General features: G+C 48.1%; 1 protein-coding gene and 1 long non-coding RNA gene across 12 annotated transcripts in view; one reads left to right on the plus strand and one right to left on the minus strand.

Annotated features, from left to right (window-relative positions):
• The window catches only part of COLQ (collagen like tail subunit of asymmetric acetylcholinesterase), a 76,555-nt gene that overhangs the window by 41,900 nt on the left and 15,122 nt on the right, over nucleotides 1–19,533 (plus strand). For 5 of the 11 annotated variants that reach the window (XM_081802071.1, XM_081802068.1, XM_081802045.1 and 2 more), the window contains 10 exons: nucleotides 4,271–4,383; nucleotides 5,542–5,643; nucleotides 9,085–9,129; nucleotides 9,463–9,489; nucleotides 11,351–11,413; nucleotides 13,266–13,328; nucleotides 13,810–13,836; nucleotides 14,495–14,539; nucleotides 14,722–14,757; nucleotides 17,493–17,573. In XM_081802071.1, coding sequence (XP_081658197.1) covers nucleotides 4,271–4,383; nucleotides 5,542–5,643; nucleotides 9,085–9,129; nucleotides 9,463–9,489; nucleotides 11,351–11,413; nucleotides 13,266–13,328; nucleotides 13,810–13,836; nucleotides 14,495–14,539; nucleotides 14,722–14,757; nucleotides 17,493–17,573 — 602 coding nt within the window. The remainder of the gene's footprint in view (nucleotides 1–4,270; nucleotides 4,384–5,541; nucleotides 5,644–9,084; nucleotides 9,130–9,462; nucleotides 9,490–11,350; nucleotides 11,414–13,265; nucleotides 13,329–13,809; nucleotides 13,837–14,494; nucleotides 14,540–14,721; nucleotides 14,758–17,492; nucleotides 17,574–19,533) is intronic. The other 6 variants (XM_081802096.1, XM_081802087.1, XM_081802104.1 and 3 more) reach the window with 4 other exon arrangements.
• The window catches only part of LOC145716858 (uncharacterized), a 45,323-nt gene that overhangs the window by 20,734 nt on the left and 5,056 nt on the right, over nucleotides 1–19,533 (minus strand). The window contains exon 2 of the long non-coding RNA XR_014139805.1: nucleotides 16,065–16,113. This is a non-coding gene — a long non-coding RNA (uncharacterized LOC145716858). The remainder of the gene's footprint in view (nucleotides 1–16,064; nucleotides 16,114–19,533) is intronic.

Here is a 19,533-nt window from a genome sequence, read left to right on the forward strand (position 1 = left end):
TGTCTTTAAGTCAGGGCAAGTGGTTCTGAAATTCCGTGGGAATTGGCATTTCCAAGGCAGCTGCCTGGGCCTGAGCCGCACGGTGCACCCGGGTTTCTGCAGGCCCCATGTTCCTACCCACGTGGTTGTTTCCATTACCACAGAGCCTGCTGGGGCTTTTCCAAGCTGGACCCTGGGCTCAGACACGAGTCCATGGAGGCAGCCTAGTCCTGAATGAGACCCATAGGCCACTTGGATGACACTAAAATAGACATGTGAAGTCCTGGCTTAGTTGACAGGGAGGGAGGGCCGGGAAGCTGTTCCCAAACACATCCACCTGATGGAAATATCCTGAGCTGGAATGAGCCGTAAATAAACTAGACTGTGCTAAAAACAAACATCTCCAGGGAGTTGGGGGGCGGGCAGAAATAGATGCTCTTCACCTGCTGAAAGTGAAGTCAAGGTCAAGGGGGAAAGGGCGAGGAGGGATGGGGAGAGGTGAACAATGCAGATGCCTCAGCAGGGAAAGCAACTGATAATTTATGTTCACCGAAGAGTTCTCCAGTTTCCAAGAAGAAATAAGAGAATTGCTTTAAATGATTCAGGGTCTTTCATCCATGGAAGCCCACAGAGAATGTGGGAGTGAAGGGAGGGCATATATGGTCTGGAAAAATCAATAGTGAGGAGTGCATATTAGCCACATGAATGTGCCAGCCTCCGGTACTCCTGGCGGGTGGAGACTTTGCGGAAAACCGCAACCTCAGCCCTTAGCCGTCTGCTGAGGCCAAAGAGCAGGAAAGGAGAAAATGCCTCTGGGGCAGGCGGGGGGACGGGGCGTTGAGAGGGTTCTGGAGGGCTGATGTGTGGCTGCCACCTTCGCCCTGCACCCAGGGCAGGGGGACACCATGGAAGCTGCCCTTCTGAGCTTACTCAACACTCTAGGAAAGACACTTGAATGAATTTGAAGAGGAATATGATTGGCACTGATGTCAAGTTTTATAACAACAAAGCTGTCGTATTTTACCCCCTGAGAGAGAGAAAGCAGCCCATGACAGGTGGAACAGATCTGCCGCTCACAGCTAGGCCCCGGTGTTCTGTTGGATGAAAACCATTTCATAGAACAGCATCAGACAAAGGCCAGTCTGCGACTGTGACAGCCCATGACAGAAACAAGGCCACTGTGTCACCGTACCTGACACAGACAAAACAAGACCTCCATTCAACTGCAAACATGGCCAACCATCCCTCTGTCCTTGCTAATATGAGTGACGGCTTCTGCTTTATCACCCACAGCTTCTGTCTCCCTCTGCTCTTCTAGGTAAGAATTAAGGTAGTCATAGACTAACTTCCCGACCACATCCAGTCCAGAACGGAGCCAGACTTTGCTTCCTCGAGAGTCTCCCCCAGCATCACCTAGTGAATGCCCCAATCCTAGAACAAATCCTTTCTAACACCCTCTTACGAGATGCTGCACAGTCCCCTGGGGGTGCGTCCTCCCTCACGATGAGCCAATAGGGCCAGTTTTGTGCAACAATACGTGTGCTCCTGATGGCGTTTGGTTGGAAGCCCTTGATACTATATATCTCAGGTAGTAGCCATGGGAGCCACTTGCCGCCTTCTGCGCTCCTGACCTGTATTTCCACCCGCATGTGGAAGAGTGTGGAGATCAAGAGGAAGAACCCTGGCAGTTGTATGACCTTGGGCAAGTTGCTTTACCTCTCAGCCTCAGTTAACTGATCTGTAAAGTGGGGGTGATGATAACAATAGTATTAACTCTCAGGGTTGCTGTGAGGATTAGGTGAATTTATATGTGTGAAGCACTTCAGTGGTGCCTAAGCATGTGGTAAGTGTTGGGGTTTTTTTTTTAGTTATTATTATAAATTCGGCAAGCATTTGTGGAATATCTAGTGTATGTCAGGTACTGTGCTAGAACCTGGGGATTGAAAACTGGCTCCCATCCTCCCAGAAAGCACTGTAGTGAGGGAGATACAAGGAAACTGTTTTATCCCACAGGTAAGAACTAACATGGGGGTAAACGCAGAAAAAAAACATGGCAGGACTCTCAACCTTGGCCTGGGAAGTCAAGGAGAGCTTCCTGGTGGAGGCAGCACCTGACAGTTCTTGATGAATGAATAAGAGTCTCCAGGATTAGGCTAGGTGGGGGTGGAGGGGATGAGTGGGATAAGAGCAGAAGGGCTGTGGCAGCCATTCAAGCTCCAAAGGACTTGCTGACTGCAGGTCTGAAGCACCAGTCAAGCATCTTTCTGTACCTCCCTGCCACCCCCACGGCCTGACCCAGTGCCTGGCAAAGTATGTGCTCGAATGAACAAACATCTAACACCAAATTTGACAGCTTTCCCCACAAACCAGTGCCTCCTCTGACTTTTCCATCTCCTACTCTGATCACTGTGGTCCCAGGTCCCTGCAACCTCGAAACCACCCTTGACCCTTCCTCCTCTTGCGCTCCTATGACCCACTGCTCCATTGCTTTCTCCTCAGTGATGTTTGCGTCGGTCCCTTTCTTTTTGTCCTCACGGCTTCCGTGGCCCTGGCAGGCCACCCCCACATCTGGCTGCTGCAAGATTGTATTGATTTTTTAAATTGTGTGTGTATGTTGTATGATTTATGAATTTCATTTCAGGATCATAGAAGGGTCTTCACAAAATCTTTCTTACAAGAGGAGGCACTGGGTCAGAGAGGGCCGACGATCACTGGCACAAGCTCATGGAGGGCTCCTCCATCGGGGAGTGAGCGTGTGGGTGTGCACGGGGCCGCCATTCCCAAGGAGCACCTACCAGCTGGCTGAGGTCCGCAGCCAGGTCCTGGAGCCCAGGGTGCAAACAGTATGCAAGCATGGGCCCCTGAGACATAAGACTGAAACTGCTGGGTTCATGGCCGAGAGGCATGCGGTAAAGTGACCTGCCCATATTCTGTGAGGCCAGAGGTTTGACGAAGGGGTAGAGGTGAGGGTATCATCATGAGACCCAAACTGGGAACTGTAAGGTTACAGCTTGTGGCAATTACGGGTATTACTGCTGTGGATATTCTAGTACATGTGTTTTGGTGAACATAGACCCACTTGTCTGTTGGTAAGTACCTAGGAGTGAAATTGCTGGGCTGTAGGGGATGCCCGTACTAGGCTTCAGGAGACAATACCAAGCAGTTTTCCAAGGAGGTTGAACCAACTTACACTCCCCCTGGCCAATGTATGAGTTCTGTTTGTTCCACGTTCTTGCCAACATTTGTTATTTTCTGTCCTTTTCAGTTTAGCCATTCCGGTGGGGTATGTAGTGGTTATCAACCCAGTGTTCAGCAGCTGTGGAATGGATAAGTAGATTGTGGTCTAGTCACGCAATGGAACTCTATTCCGCATTAACAACCACAAGCAATGCCCAAATGACCCACAAACGCTTTGTTGAGCAGAAGAAGCCAAACACAAGAGTTCATGTTGTCTGATTCCCTTTATATAAAGTTCCAGAATAGATACAGTGATTCTCTGGGGTTAGAAGTCAGGATGATGAAGAGGGAGGAGCACAGAGATTGGACAGGAGCTTATGGGGCTTGTGGATGCTGGAGAGTTGTGTGTTTTGATCCAGAGGCTGGCTTCGAGGGTGTGTTCACTTTGCAGAAATCTATTGGGCCGTAGACTCATGATTTGCATCCTTCTGTAAGGTATACTTCAACATTGAGCGTAAACTAACATTACACTAGGGCAAGGCCCCATGTTCAATGAGGCTATCAGGGTCCAAGGCCCTCCTTTCATCTCACACCCCCGTATTGAGTCATTAGACTGTAAACTCTTTAGTGAGCCTGGGTGACACCAACTGTGTGTGTAGAGTTTAGAGTCAAATAGATGTCTTAAATCAGGGCTCTGGGTCTCTTATAATCAACGCCACCTCAGGCCCTGGCTGCCCCCTCCCTGAACAATTCTCTCTGAGCACACTTTCTAAATAATTACCAAACGCTTCCTTCTCCTCCGCTATTAGAAGTGCATTATAAGTCTGAACTTTGCATTCCTTGTCACATCTACAAAATGACAAGTCAGTCCCTGAAGAGGGAGAAATGGAACTTATTATGGTCACAGTGTCCATACCATCTGCTTGTTTATTAACCATCTTCATTCAGCAAAGCCTGGGGGAGGACTCCATCAAGTAGCAAACAGAAGGTGCACTCATATCTAGTGGGTTAGAAATCAGATTCAGAAATCTGGGGTGTCCACATGAGTCTCCCTGGGGTTCAGTGGGCATGACAGAGGCCCCGGCACTAACGAGCAGCAATTTTCTCTGCACAGCCCTTCCCGGCCTGGATCAGAAGAAGCGTGGCGGCCACAGAGGATGCTGCCTCCTGACGCCCCCTCCACCCCCACTGTTCCCACCACCATTCTTCAGAGGGGGCCGAGGTCTGGTGAGTACCTTAGGGCTTGTGAAAAAAAACAGAAATGCAGGCTCCCCAGTGCCCGCCACACAGCCCCTCACGTCCCCCCACTTGAGGTGAGCGACCTCCAGATCCTTCTTGAGGGATCCAACCCATTACTTTCACACAGCAGGTTGAACCCTAGAATGGGCATTTTGCAGTTTCTGGTGTGTGTCTGTTCTCCCACTGTCTTCAATAAGTTATGGACGGAGATTCTTCTCAGCAGGAAATTGAATTTGACACAGCATCCCGTCTTCCTGAGAACAATGAGGTGAATTTAGAGCTTTTGAGGCTCCCTTCAGCTGCTCAGATATGGAATTTCCCCTTTCTTCCCAAGTATTTATGAAATTCCCTTCCACAGCCCATATTGAATGTAGGCTGTTTCTGTGAGGGGACACAGGACATGGTCCCTCGATAGCCATACTGAGGTGTGAGAGGGAACAGAATTTGGGAAGAGGGAAAGAGCAGGATTTGGGAAGCTGAGCTAGAAGACAGTGGGCCAGGATATTCTAGGGACTTGGGATTCTCAAATTTTTCCAGAAATTCTAAGACCTGTACTGTCCAATGCAGTAGCCACTAGCCATCCGTGACTTAAACACTTTTCATGTGGCTAGTTCCAGTTGAGATGTGCTGTACGTATGGAATACACACTGGATTTTGAAGACTTAGTGTGAAAAAAGAATAAAATGTCTCATTAGTAATTTTTAAATATTGAATAGATGTTGAAGTGATAATATTTGGGACATACTGGGTTAAATATATGATTAAAATTAATTTCACTTCTTTCTTTTTACCTTTTTTATGTGGCTACCAGAAAATTTAAAACTACATATGTGGCTTGCACTGGTGGCTTGCATTTTATTTCTGTCGGACAGTGCTGTCCTAGACATTGGATAAAGGCCCCTGAAATGAGCTTCCTAACTCCATCCAAAGTGGCTATTCTATCTCTGTAATCCATTCAAGCCAGGTATGTCTCAAGAGAGAACAGGAACTGGAGGCCCAGAAGGTCGTCTTCTTGGGATACTCTTTAGGGTGTCAGGGAACCACCAGTCTTGAGGACTGGACTGGGGAGCAGGACTGTGTCCAGGTGGTGACCCTTCTTCTGTCCCCCAAGTCTGACCTATCACCATATGTTGCTTTGCATTGAAGCTTCTCTCCCCAGACATGAAGAATCTCATCCTGGAACTAGAGACCACGCAGTCCTCATGCGCACAAGGATCGCTCGGCTCCCCTGGGCCCCCTGGCCCCCAGGTTGGTGCATTCCACCAGATCCTCTCCTGCTATCTTCTCTTCAGAGCAGTGAAGCCCACTGGAAAGAGTCTCTTAGAGCTGCCCCTTTTAAAGTGATATGGGGGCTGTTTTTCCTTCTCTAGCTCACCTCCAGCTCCAGAGCCACGTGGATAGCACACTGATTCTTCTGCTCTGGGTAAATTCTGGCCTCCCAGCCTTGATTTCCCCATCTCTGCAACGGGGATAATAATTACCCCTGCAGTACTGGATTTTGGTGGTGGTGAGGGGTCCAAATGAGCTGCTGCCTAGATGGATGTAATTGTTACTATAATTATCATCAAACACTTGGCAACAGGGGGTTGCCCCTTCTGTGACCATTGACCCTTGCCAGTTGCCCGAGAAGTGCCTGCATTTGGTGCAGGAAAGTGGAACTGATGGGGAACTTGTTACTCTGAACTTCATTTGGCCCCCAGATCCTGCAGCCAGGCAGCCCACCGCTCCCCACTGAAGCTAAAGGGCAGAGTGAGGAATAGGCACAATGGTGGAGAAAGGATTTTCTAGGCAAACAAAAATACCCTCCAGAGACCCTGTCTCACAGGCCGTGGCTCCTCTGGCCTGCCTGGGAGTAGGGGTCCATCAAGGAGGAGCACCCCCTGGCCTGGGCCTTGGGGCCTGCCATGGGGTGGGGAAAGAGGGTACAAGCAGCAGTCAGTTGCCCACATGCCTTATGAATTCTGTCATTCCTTTCTGGGTAACCCCCTCCTATGGCTTCCCATCACGGGAGACTAAGAGCCAAAGTCCTCGCCCTGGGTTACAGAGCCCCCCACCCCCCAGAGGACCCTGCCTGTATCTCCTGCATCGTCTCAGACCACCAATATTGCCCACCCGATGCGCATCTCTTGGGTCCTGAAGCATGCCAACCAAGCTCGTTCCAGCCTTAGGGCCTTTGTGCTTGTGGTTCTGGCTGTGTGGAATGTTCTTCCCTCTGATTTTCACCACGGCCAGCTCCTTTGTCAGAACAGTTTACAGGCCAGCTCCTTAGAAACGCCTTCCTCAACCACCCAGTCTAAAGTAGCCTTCCCCCCTTCACTGTCCATCCCAATGGCCTGTTGTAATTCTCTGCATCATTTTCTCATCTCGCTGTTGCGTTCTTATTGGTTTTGTTATTGTCCCTGGTCTCTTTGGTCTTCCCTTTGTAAAATATAAGCTCTCTGGCAAGGACTGGCCTACTGTGGCCTACAGGTCTGGCGGCCGCCTGTTTTTGTAATCAAAGTTGGACTGTCTCGGGCTGCCTTTGTGCCACAAGGGCAGAGGTAAGTGGCTGTGACAGGGACACTATATCCGAGGCAGAGTCTACAGTATTTATTGTTTGCCTCTTGACAGAGACAGTTCACCCACCCCTGGTCTTGAGAGCAGGGACATTGCCCATCTTGTTCACATGTTGCGCCCAGCCCACGCCAGGGCACGGGTTGTCGTAAGCTCTCCATAAATATTTGTCAAATGCAATAAAAACAGGCCTTTGGACCCAGAATTAGCTGGACGCTGCCACAGAGGGGCTAGGAAGTCTGCAGAAAGGCAGGATGGGCCCCCTGAGGGGCACCTCCGCTGAGAATTTCCATCTTCCCGCGTCTGGCAGTCTCCTCGGGTCTCAGCACACACACGTGAGGACCAGAGAGCTTGGGAAGGAAAGGGGAATTCTCTACTGACTTCAGACCAGCAGCTGTCCAACCGTGCTTGTACACCTCGAACCTCACGCAATCCCTTTGAGTTGTGCAGAGATTGTGCTGCCCAACCGGGGTGGGGGGGATTTGCAGCCCCCTCCGTTGCCTTAGAACACAGCGTAAAATGCTGTTCCCAAGCAAAATGAGATCTGTGGACCAGTAACATTGGCATCACCTGGGAGCTTGTTAAAAATGCAGAATCTCATTCTCCCCTCCCCCTACATACACACACCCCTGCTATCTGAATCTGCATTTTAACAAGACTCCCCTGCTGCATTATCTACACATCACAGCTTGAGAAGCTCTGAGCTAGAGCACAATGGCCTGATAATAAGAAATGAGAGAATGGAACAGTATTCATTCATCCTGCCTGGCATGTGCAGGGTCCTGGGGCTCTCTGTCACCCTGGGCTCCCAGGCTTTGGGGAGTGGGGAACCTCTGCCCCTCTGAGTCACACTTTCTGGGAGCACTGGTGCCCCCCTGGGCTTTGATCCTCGAGGACTTGTATACCCTGCACCTTGTGCTATCCGCCCAAGCTGGCCCACGCAGCTCTGAAGTGAAGGCATGCAGCACTGAGGGTCAGGTGGTGGGGCCAGTGCAGTCCCCAGTGGGTCACCAGATGGGTGAGTGGCTGGGGAGGGAGGGTGGTGAGGCCACCCTCCCAGGAAGCCCTCTTTCCACACAAGGATGCCCAGATCAGGAGGAGTGGGGAGAGAGAGAAGTGGGGAGGAGGGGAAGGTGGGAGGGTGAAAGAAGTGGTGCGGTGGGGGGGAGGGGAGGGGAGGGAGAGAAGGGGGAGAGTAGGAAAGGAAATGAAGTAACTCTCCCTCCACCCCATGCCCCCCCAAACCAGAGACTGTGGTTCCCAAACTTATCTGTTCATTGGACTTCCCTGGGAACTTCAAACATTCCTGAGGCTCGTGCCCCTCTCCTCGAGATTGTGATGTAATTGCTCTGGGGTATGCCTTGGTGTTGGGGATTTTCAAAACATCCTCAGGGGATTCTAATGTGATAGGTGTGGGAGCCGCTGAGGGAGCTGTTTGGTATTTGGACAAGTCTTACAGGAATCAGATTTCAAACAGGCTTTGTGTCAGGCGTGTTCACCTGCAGATCTTGGGGATGAAGTAGTGGCCTGGTGGGGGTTGATGGATTTCCTCTCTGCTGTACTAGGGCATTTGGAAAGCAGTTAGCCTACTGAGCATTTCATAGATGTGTGAGCACAGAGTAGCTGCATTCTGGCTGTGGATGTGCCAAGCTTTAGTGTAGTAGGTGCTAGAATCCCTGAGCTGGAGTCAGCCCTACTCCTGTGGCTGGACAATGGGACAAAAATGCTCCATTGCCCATATTCTTCACATCTTCAGGAAGGCTTTCCCTGCATCTGGTGCCCAGAGATCCAGCACAGGAATTTCTAAGTTGGCTGCTCCTGTGTGCAAAGCAGAATGTCCCCCCTGTCAGGGTCCCAGGGAAAGTTGGTGAGAGCAGCTGAAAAGATAAGAGAGGTGGTAAAGACTCTGTAGTTGTAACCATGGCACCACTGGAAACATAGCTCAGAGAAAGCTGGAAGAGGACAGGGAGCCTGGGTTGGAGGGCACCAGGGGGTCCTTCATGGGGTCCTTGGAACCCTGAGTCTGCACAGGGAACCAAACTGCTGGAGGAGCCTCCCTCCCAGTCCTGCCTCCCTCACCACCTGTCCTGCCTTGGTTTGATATATGCTTTTTCATTTCTTATCTTGATGGTGTAGGGCCCACCGGGACTTCCTGGCAAGATAGGACCAAAGGGAGAAAAGGTATGAGCCACTACTTTCTTCAGTCCACCTCTCCTTGGTAATTCCAGCCTGTATCCTGGGGATGCCATGGAGAATTTTCTGGTTGAGATTTCAAAGCATGTGCTAATTTTGCCTTAGTGCATGAGGATGGGCTCCATAATGATGGGGCTGCTACTGCAGCCGTGAGATCCCACTGGTGTATTTCAGCTTGGCCCACTGACATGGCAGGGGTGCTGTGAGCGGCCAAGCAACCAAGCCACATGGTCATGCCCAGCCATCAGCCCTACTAAGCTCTGTGCTTCCAGAACTTCTCTTCCAAAGCAGCCTCTGCTTACCTGTCTTCTTCATCCACAGGGGGAGCTTGGCCTACCAGGAAGGAAGGTATGGTCCATGCTGTTCTGTCAGCATTACATGGGCAACTGTGCACCGCGGGCGGGGGGAGGGCGTGTGCCTGGGCACGTGCGCCATGCGCTCTTAGGGGTGGGGGGGGGACTAGCAGTGCACTTCCCTGGGCCACAATACCCAGGTGGACAATAATAACACTGCCATTTTGATGATGACAGTGGGCTCTTTCTGCCTGTTCTTTTGCTCAAGAGCTAGAGCCTGCTACTACCAGACATTTGGACTTCTCCCAGGGGCTGCCAAGCCTGGCCAAATTTCCCCCAACCTCAGACCATCTCATCCTGCCACCCATTAGAGAAACCCTCCAAGGCCCCAACCAGTGGCACAAAATGACTCTTGCTGTCTATTTGATTACGCTGGAACAAAGTGCAAAACAGAAGCAAATGGCTTTTGCCTTTTGGCCCAGCTGAAATAAATGGGAGTTACTTAAGGTCACAGGCACTCTGAGTGAACAAAACACATGTCATCAAGACTCTCATTCATGTCAGGAAAGAGTAAACCAGCAGCCACTCACTGTGGTCAATGGATACTGGCACTGAAACTGTGGGTCTCGGGGGTAGAAGGAGGTGCAAGACTTTGGCCAAAAAAGATGTCCATGATTCTAAATATAAATTACTATTTTTCTGGTTAAATGTTTTACTCAAATGGTTTCACTATCAACAGAAGCCTCAAACAGACCTTTGCAAAGCAAAATTACGTCCCTCCAGGGCCCAGATCACAGCTCCAGCTGAGGCACAGTGGTTATCTGAAGTGCTGGGCTGGAAAGGATTCTGGGATGGTCTCCATACTCAGAACTAATGAGGACCATGATTGATCATGGGCTGCCATGAACGTCATGACCTCTGCCATGAACAGGGGTGGCGAGAGCAGAAACCAGTACACATGCCAGCATTTGTGATCACTGGTTTAAGGGTTGAGCCTTCCATGTGTCTAGCTAGGCTAACTGTGAAATTAGCCAATGCGTGCAGAGGTTGAGATGGACCCCAAGTCCCTGCTCCCGCTTTCTCTTGTAAGGCTTGCTCTTCCATAGCTCCTGGCTTAGGCTGGTTTCCCTAGAAGCAGAGGTAGAGGCCACGTGTGCCATGTGCAAGCGAATGACTTATGGGAGCGCTCTCAGGAGGATCCTGGGGGGAGGGGGAGCTGGATGGTGCAGGGGAAGAAGCCCAGCTTGGGCACGGTGTCAGATGAAGTCCATCTTCAGCCTCATTCCTAGGGGAGCTCTGGAGTGTGAACTGCACCACAGAGTTTGTCCTGCCTTGAGGTAAGGGAGTTGGGCTGTTGGCTGCAGGGAGAACAGGTACATAAATTGCTGGGCAGCTCCAATTGCCCATGGGCAAATTTCACAGTTGCAGGTTGCAGGAATGAGAGGTGGCAGCAAGGCAGGTAGCCCCTGGGGGATGAGCACAATGAGCAAGTGAAAAAGTTTTTGAGGGAGTACCAACAGCATCTGCTAGTGCACCCCAAACAAAATCCTATCCCATTCCACACTGTATCCTTGGGGAGAACCTACTGCAATGCAAGGAACATTTGGGTGGGTGGAGGTGATAAAGCTCAAAAACCAAGAAGTTTAGAATCCCTTCTCCACCACCTTCCTTTCATTTCCTCCCACCTTCTATTTCTTGGGTAGAATAAGATCTTCTATGTTGACATAATGTGATGCCAAGGACTTGAACTTATATCTAAGTAACCCAACTTCCGAGGCTATCAATCTTTGGAGGGTGAACCCAGACACCATGCTTAGGGACCCCACAGTTCCCTTTGGACCCCCAAAACAAATCTTATTTCCTGGAAGGAGGGAAAGAAACCCAATCATCCTGACTTTTGTTGTTCATTTTTGAAGGGTAGACCGGGCCCCCCGGGTGTTCCTGGCATGCCCGGGCCAGTCGGCCCCGAAGGACCCAGGGTAAGTTTGGCACACTCTCGGGGTTCACGTGGTATCAGAACATGAGGGGAGAAGATGTCAGCCCCTCTGGCCTTTGGCACATAGTGAACTCATTTCCTTGAGAGGAGGAAGGAGAAGAGAAGATGAGGATTGCCCAGAGGTCCCAAAACTTTCTCCTTCACTTGGACTACAAGACCTTGGTCCATGCAACAGCTCTGCTCCTGTTGGGGGGAGCAATGAGGGTCTGCTCCCCTCTTTCACAGGGGCCCTGGTTCTCCTTCGTCCTCAGAGTTAGCATACAATCTTTCGTTTCCCCAAGATGACCCCAAGAGGGGCTTGGGTCTGGAAAGCTATTGGCAGGAGACTGGGGGTTGGGGGGTGGGCCCTGGCTAGCTGGAAAGACTGGAATCCTACATTTAGACAGGGATTGCCAAATGCCGATAAAATCCCATTCTTCAGACAGATTATGGGAAACTGACACATTCACATCCATGCCTTTATTTATATTCTTCTCACTTTGGTCATAAAGTATTGGGTGTAGATTTGACCTGCAGAAATCAGGGATGGGCAGGTGAATGTCTTTATGCTCTGATTTACTTACCAGCTGTATTTATTATGGGAATAGAAAACTGTGCTCCCCGTGCTCTTAGGAAAAGTCCCAAGGATATTTTTTCTAAAAATCCACTGTGTAGAGCTAAACTGTCCAATATGGCAGCAACTAGTCCTTAAAATGTGGCTGGTACAACTGAGGAACTGAATTTTTTATTTAAGTTTGCATTTAAAGACCTTTACTCAGTTCAGTTATTTGAAAATCTTTAAGCATGTTTGGAGCAACTTGAATGTGTGAATCTGCTTTTTCAACTCTAAATTTTATGAAATCTAAATACAGATCAAATATTTTGATGAAAATTTAATGCCTGAATTGAGATGTGACTTAAATATAAAATACACAACAGGGCGCCTGGGTGGCTCAGTTGGTTAAGCGACTGCCTTCGGCTCGGGTCATGATCCTGGAGTCCCAGGATCGAGTCCCGCATCGGGCTCCCTGCTCAGCAGGGAGTCTGCTTCTCCCTCTGACCCTCCCCCCTCTCATGCTCTCTATCTCATTCTCTCTCAAATAAATAAATAAAATCTAAAAAAAAAAAATACGCAACAGATTTCAAATATGTATTATGAAAAACAGAATGTAAAATACCTCACTAATTTTATATTGGTTATATGTTCAAATGATAATTAGATTAAATAAAATGTTATTAAAGTTAATTTTACCAGTTTTAATGTGACTTCTAAAAAATTCTTAATTAAGTGCAAGTACCTTATATTTCTACTTTTTAGCCCTGGTATATAATTTTTAGCACAGATGGTACAGAGGCCACCCATGAGCCTTAGCCCCCTTTCTCAGTAATGCATGCCCAGAGGCTGATGTTCACTCTGTTTGGCTGCAAACCTAGGGTGAGAGTATATGGAAATGCCTGAAAGGCCCTCCCTATGCAAAGAACAAAGCAGGTGAAGTTTTCTGGGGGTGCTGACACTTAGTCCTATGAGGCCCCAGTGCCCCCATGCTCTCTCCCCACCCTCTCACAACACACTCCAGGAATAGATGGAGCATTTATAGCATCTCAGCGTTTAGTTTGGAGATCTGCTCTGCCTGGGGCAATTTCATTTTATGTTAGTCTCAAATACCAGAATAAAATGTGGACCATAGAGCCTTGAACCCCTGGGAGTGAGCAAGGGGGCATGTGGGATCCTCAGATTCACCAGCCAGCCCCAATGTCCCTAGTTCCATCCTAATCTTGCCCATGATTCTCCTGGTTCTGTTTCTCTAGTAAAAGTCACTGTAGGTCCTTTCCCCTTCTTCTTCTAATTCCCACAGGGTGAAAAAGGTGACCTGGGTATGATGGGCTTGCCAGGGTCAAGAGGACCAATGGGCTCCAAGGTCAGTGTGTTGGTCCAGGTGGACATTCCCAGGTCTTCTTACTAAGGTTCTGGAACAGCTGCTGTCCACAAAGTCGGGACTGGGTGGAGCTGCCGTCCCAGGTTTGGGGAACGTCAGATATATTGGAAAGCCCAGTGCCAGAGTGCTTGCCTTTATCAGCCCTTTGGGGGACATGATGCCTGGGACAAAGGGCATGGAGATGACCTTCTCCTGGGCAGGGAGAGTCCAGCTTCTGAACAACAAAGCAGATGGAAACCTTTGTTCGGACCTTTGTGGTTAAGAAAAGCAATGTTCTTTTTAGGCCTGGTATAAACATAACCCTCAGGGACATCTTTGTGTTTACTGTTACAACCCCCACTAAAACTTGCAGCACCAGGTGGGGACACACCTCACCATCATATTCAGGGATTCCTTCCACTCTTGCACCAAACCCAAAGGTCCTATAGGGCTGATCCTAAATGTACCTTTTCCTTTCTTTTAGGGTTACCCTGGATCCAGAGGGGAAAAGGTTAGTGTTTGTCTCTGGTGGCTTCCCAGAACCTGGTCTGGGCTATTGGCTCTGGGGTCAATGATAAGCAGAGGACAGGCCCAGGTTTCTCTTAAGTTAGTGACTATAGTGACCATTCCTAGATATTCCCCTGTCCTTCGTCATTGGGCTGAGAGAGCAGTGAGGGGTCTCCGGAGGCAGGGCATGGGCAAGGGAGGAGCTCCAGTGGAGGTAGAGGCCTCTCACATGGAGCAGATGAGCAGCTGAAGGTTGTGCCCAGTGGAGAGGGAGCACTGCTTGCTTGGGGGGTACTGGAAGAAGATGGCTGACGTGTGTCTTTAGATTAAGCTTCCATCACACAACCCTCTCATCTGTCAAAAACCAAACCAAACCAAACAGAAAACCCAGCCAGAAACTGGGGACAAATTTCCTACAGGATGAGAGAGGATCTGGGACCCAGGATTTTCTGTGAGTTGTCTTTCATTAATGCAAAGGGTCTTTGTGGTCCAAATAAAAGGTAGATCACAAAGCATTCCTTCCTTGGGCAAGTCACCTAATCTCTGAGCCTACTTCTTTGCCTGTAAGATGAGGGTGTTGGCTTAGGGAGCTTTCATTGTGAAATGCTCCAATTTCCCCCCCAGGGTATTAACTCTGACTCTCTGCTGTGGTTTCCTCCTAGGGATCCAGAGGTGAAAAGGGTGACCTGGGTCCCAAAGGAGAAAAGGTAATGGCCTTTGCATGGAATGATAAACTACAACGGAAGTGGCAGCCCTTTGTGGGCTGTCCAGCTGACTGGCTGGCTGACTGACTGGGCTCTTATCTTGAAAATGGCAGACCACACTCTTCCACAGCCCTCTCAGGTCCTCTCTGAAGAGATAGTCACTCTGTGTGTCACTCTCTTCACAGGGTTACCCGGGATTTCCTGGAATGCTGGGGCAGAAAGTAAGTACTTAAAAGTAGTAAGAAGGGGCCTCGGTAACAAATTAGACCTTCTACGCACTACACAAAGAGCTCTGCCTCTCTGTCCATCAGGCAGAGAAAGTGGGTTTTTCCATGGAAGGTTCTGGTTTGGAAGAGGAACAAGTTGCCGTGCACATTGATGAGAGGGTGCCAACATGGTCTGAGCCCTCCCTCCGATTCAGTGGGAGGGAGAGGACACCCCATCCGGGTAGAGAGGCCTTTCTTTGCATCTCCTACCTCTCAGATGGCCATGGTAACATTCAGAAGCAGAAGGCATCGTGACAGAGGGACCAGATCTGAGCTGCCATGGTCGTGGGCCCTAGTGTGAGGCACGGGCATCTTTGGCCTAAGACCATTGCTGGCAGCACTCAACTCAGACCTTCTTCAAGGGCACCCTTGGTACGCAGAGTTATTTTAGTTAAATTTTTTATTTAAACGGTTAAATATTTAGTGTGATTTCATGGATATCTAGCTGGGAACAAGGCTTACTAAATATGGAGTTCATTCAGTTGACTTGAAGAAAAATATCCAAAAACTAACAATAGAGTGGTGTGTAGATACGACAAAAATTGTGAAAGTGGCAATTGACTGGCAGATTTCCGGAAACTTCTACTTAAGGTTAGGGTCTGGCGAAGAATGGGGGTGGTGAGAGGAGGTGTCAGGGGATAAAGAGAAAGCGTGAGAGCGTACCTAACTGGCCACTGAAAACACCTCTATCTAACGTTGTAATGGTGGTTCCTCATGCTGAAAGCCAGTTGACCTGGGAGGTTGTCATTTTTCCCCAAGCCTCAGAGCATAGTATTCTTTAAACATGCAAATGAATGCTTTCTTAGAATCCTAATTGTTTTTCAAGTTTATCTTAAAGTTTTCTTTTCCAGACTCAAACAATTTTTGTCTGACGTTCATCCAGGAAAACATATTTAAATAATTTCAATCATCTGACAGTAATTTATTTTTATTTATCACTGCCTTAAGCAGTTCCTGCTATTCCCTAAGTGGAATGTTGGGTTAAAAATAAATAATTACATAAGCAAGTTAAAGGAAACATTAAAAGAGAAAAAAAAATAATTTGATTTAAAAATATTTAGGCTAGGTTTTCATTCAGTGCAAGAGTGAACATCAAAGAATAATAAATTATTGTGGAATTAAGTATGACAGCTTCTCTGACCTCTGCACCCTTTACTGGACTTGCCATCTAGAGTTCTCTTTCCCTTTCATGGCAGGCTGTTTTGAGACAAAGATGATATGATAACAATAATTAGGTCTTAGAAATTAGATCAAGAACTTACTGGCTGCTTCCAGTTGATGAAGAGAGGGGCCAAACTTCCTTCTGCCAATCTTTAAAAAGAAACAAAAAACAAAACCAAAAACCACTTATACTCTTTATGCTGCTGTTTTGTCCAAGCCAGACAAAATACTCCGTGACCCCCTCTAAACAGCTGAGGAGAATTGTACAAACATCTCTGTAGCCACATAGAATCCGTGTTATCCTCCCCACACTTTTGAAATGCCTAGATGCTGGAGGACATGACAGTTGGGAAGAAATCACAGGTTTAAGAACAATTCTTGGTGTGGCAAGATGTTGATGGCTTGGATAGGGACAAGTTTGTTACATTGGCTGAGTGACAGATAATTTCAGAGCTTTATGCTTGGTCCTTACTCTGTATTAGTTTTTTCTGAAATTTTCTGTTGTGTTTTACTTCCTCTGACTTCCATGTGGAGAGCCTTCTGGGTGTTTGTTGTTCTCTCTGAGTGCCTGGGGTAGCTCTTCATGGACACTGGCTGCTGACTAACAGAAACTCTCATGGTTGCTCTTGCTAAACTTAGCTTGGTGGTGGTGCATCCTGGGCTCTAGAGGGATAACTGGAGGTAGGAATGATGTTCTGTGGGGTCCCTGACCCAAAGAAACAACAGGTGGCCCTGCAATTCCAGAAGAACACGGGGAAGGAGAGAAGCTATAATGGAGAAATGGGTTTGACAAAAGGTTGGCCTTAAACTATGGAATTCTGCAATTGGTGCATTTGGTTCTGATAGCTCAGAGTAGGGCTCTTCAATTAAGAGTACTGTTGACATTGCTTTCCGTGCCTTTTACAATAATTATATTGAGCATATGAATATATGTCTGGAATATTTTTCTCCACAGTTTTCAACTAACTCAAATGAAAGTGAGCTGGAACTAAACCGGTTTTTACAGAAGAGTAGGCAAATGTATAACGCTAAATAAATGTCCTTACATGTGGAGAAAATTTCCAAAGATGCTAGTTGTCAAAACTGTGTTCAATCATTCAAAAACTCATAGATTGGAATTCATGCTAAAAACGAAACACAACATACAATTTTGGCTAAAAGAGAAAGCATTTTTCCCCGGCAGCATGCCGTGTCATAGGCACACATGTCACTGACATGCAGGAATCTCCTACTTTGGCCATTCAGGATTGTGATTTGGGACACCAAAACATGTGCTGCCCAGCAGCTGTCTCTTTCAGATAATAAATAACCCACTTGGGGTAACCTTCTCCTTTCCTTCCTCTTCCTTGAAAAACCTATCTACCTTTCACATGACTTCATCACTTTCCCAATCTCCCACATTGGCCAGTTGGAAGAGGTCTAGAATGATCAAGTGCACTGCCCTCATGACCAATGATTGGATGGACCTATAGAGATGTGCCTGCTCCACATGCCCTAATTCTTTTCTTGCTTCTCTTTCTTCTTTCCAGGGTGAAATGGGTCCAAAGGGTGAGCCTGGGATAACAGGACCCAGAGGACCCAGAGGAAGACCAGGAAAACGAGGCAAGCTGGTAAGGATCCCAGTGCTTACCATGCCCCTGAAGTCAGACCCTCCTGATGTAGGCAGGTGGTGTAGAGAGGCAGACAGCTGAAGCCAATCAGAAATATTTCATAGGCACAGTCTCCAGTGTCGTCGAGGCTGGCGGGCAGAAAGAGCACCACTTCCAGGAGCTCCTGTTTCTCTAGGCTAACCAAGGGTTGAAGCAGGTGGGAGCGAATGCTCCATTCAAACCGTGTCCAAGGTCAGAAGTAAGAGTGGATCTTTGGTTCATAAGAATGGGTCTATCTTAACCAAAGCAACTGGGAGTAGAAGCCAGATCTGGTTGTTCATCCAGAAAACTTGCTTTTTGCCTCAATGCCCCAGACACAAATGGAGTTTTGGAGAACAGCCCAAATATCTCCTTGCTGTTGAAGGGTCTTCTGGGTCTCAAGGATACAGTGGTTTTTCCCAGGCCCCTGAGAAATCAGACACCCGATTTGTAAGTGACTCCACTCTCTTTATGGGCGCTATTATGGACTTAGGGAAGTTGTTTGAAATCCCCTGGTCAGAAGGCATGGGTGTCAAACCATGTGATGTGATAGGGAAAGGAAAGATGAAGGCATGTTTGCCTTAGCTGGCTTTAGAGCTGTGTTGAGTGCCTCAGAGAAACTCCTCATCTGTTCTCTAATGGACAGGCGTCCTTTACTTTTTTGGTTGTCAGTTTGTAGGCTTTTTACTTCTTTTCCCATTACAAGTGTAATATATGCTCATCACAGAAAACTTGGAAAATTCAGAAAATAGGAGGGAAGTCATCTAAAGGCCTAACACCCAGACATAACCATTTCGGTGTACTTCCTTCCAGTGTTATTTCTTTGTGAACTTCCTAGTTGTTCATGTCTTTTATATCCAGTATATAGTTGTTGTATCCTAAAACTGTAACTTAAAATCACAGCATACACATTTTTCCTCATTACCGCACATATTGTTTTTTTTAAGATTTATTTATTTGTGAGAGAGAGCGAGCATGCGCACATGTGCGCAAGTGGGGGGTGGGGAGGTGCAGAGAGAGAGGAAGAGAATCCTGAGCAGACTCCCCGCTAAGCACGGAGCCCGACAGAGGGCTCGATCCCGCGATCCTGAGACCACGATCTGAGCCAAAACCAGGAGTCAGACACAACCAACTGAGCCACCCAGGCACCCCCTCATTAAGCACTTTTAAACATCTTTTTAAAATGTCTGCAATCACATTTTGTAAATGAGTAAGCAGTAGATTGCTTGGACAAGAGAGGCCTAGCCAAATTATATGTAATGCTGAGAGGTGAACATCTTTGGGTGCAAACTTTTCTCCATTCTTATGTTTTCATTCTTTCCCTAGGCTAGATCCATGGTGCTCAAACTTTAGTGTCTGAGTAAGCTGGGGGCCGATTAGATACAGGTTTTCTGCCTCAGGTGCCATGGTTGTAGTTCAAGGTTTGCCTCTCATCACCCCCAGTGCCTGGGCCTTACTTCCCAGTGCATCTGATATAATTGACCTGGCTTGGGGCTCCAGCATGGGTGGTTGTTTTTTAAAGCTCTCCGCATGACTTTTTTTAAGATTTCATTTATTTATTTGAGAGAGAGAGAGTGAGCATGAACAGGGGGATGGGCAGAGGCAGAGGGAGAAGCAGACTCCCCACTGAGCAGGGACCCCGACGTGGGGCTGGATCCCAGAACCCTGGGATCATGACCTGAGCTAAAGGCAGATTCTTAACCGACTGAGCCACACAGTTGCCCCTCTCCACATGATTCTAGTATGTAGCCAGGGTTCAAAACAATGGTAACAGTATGAAACCAATTCTGGTCTTTTCCAAGCGAACTTAGGAATGACACAGCATCCAACCTGAATACAAATTCCACTATAACTTCTGAAGTCGCGGTAGTCCAGTTCAGTTTTCTAAGTCTTAAATGGCTGGCATGTCCATGACTTCACAGGGATGCCACAATTCCCTAAA

This window comes from Leptonychotes weddellii, chromosome 1 (genome assembly GCF_054177405.1).
Source record: "Leptonychotes weddellii isolate Sample4059 chromosome 1, ASM5417740v2, whole genome shotgun sequence".
In the NCBI taxonomy this organism is placed as follows: domain Eukaryota; kingdom Metazoa; phylum Chordata; class Mammalia; order Carnivora; family Phocidae; genus Leptonychotes; species Leptonychotes weddellii.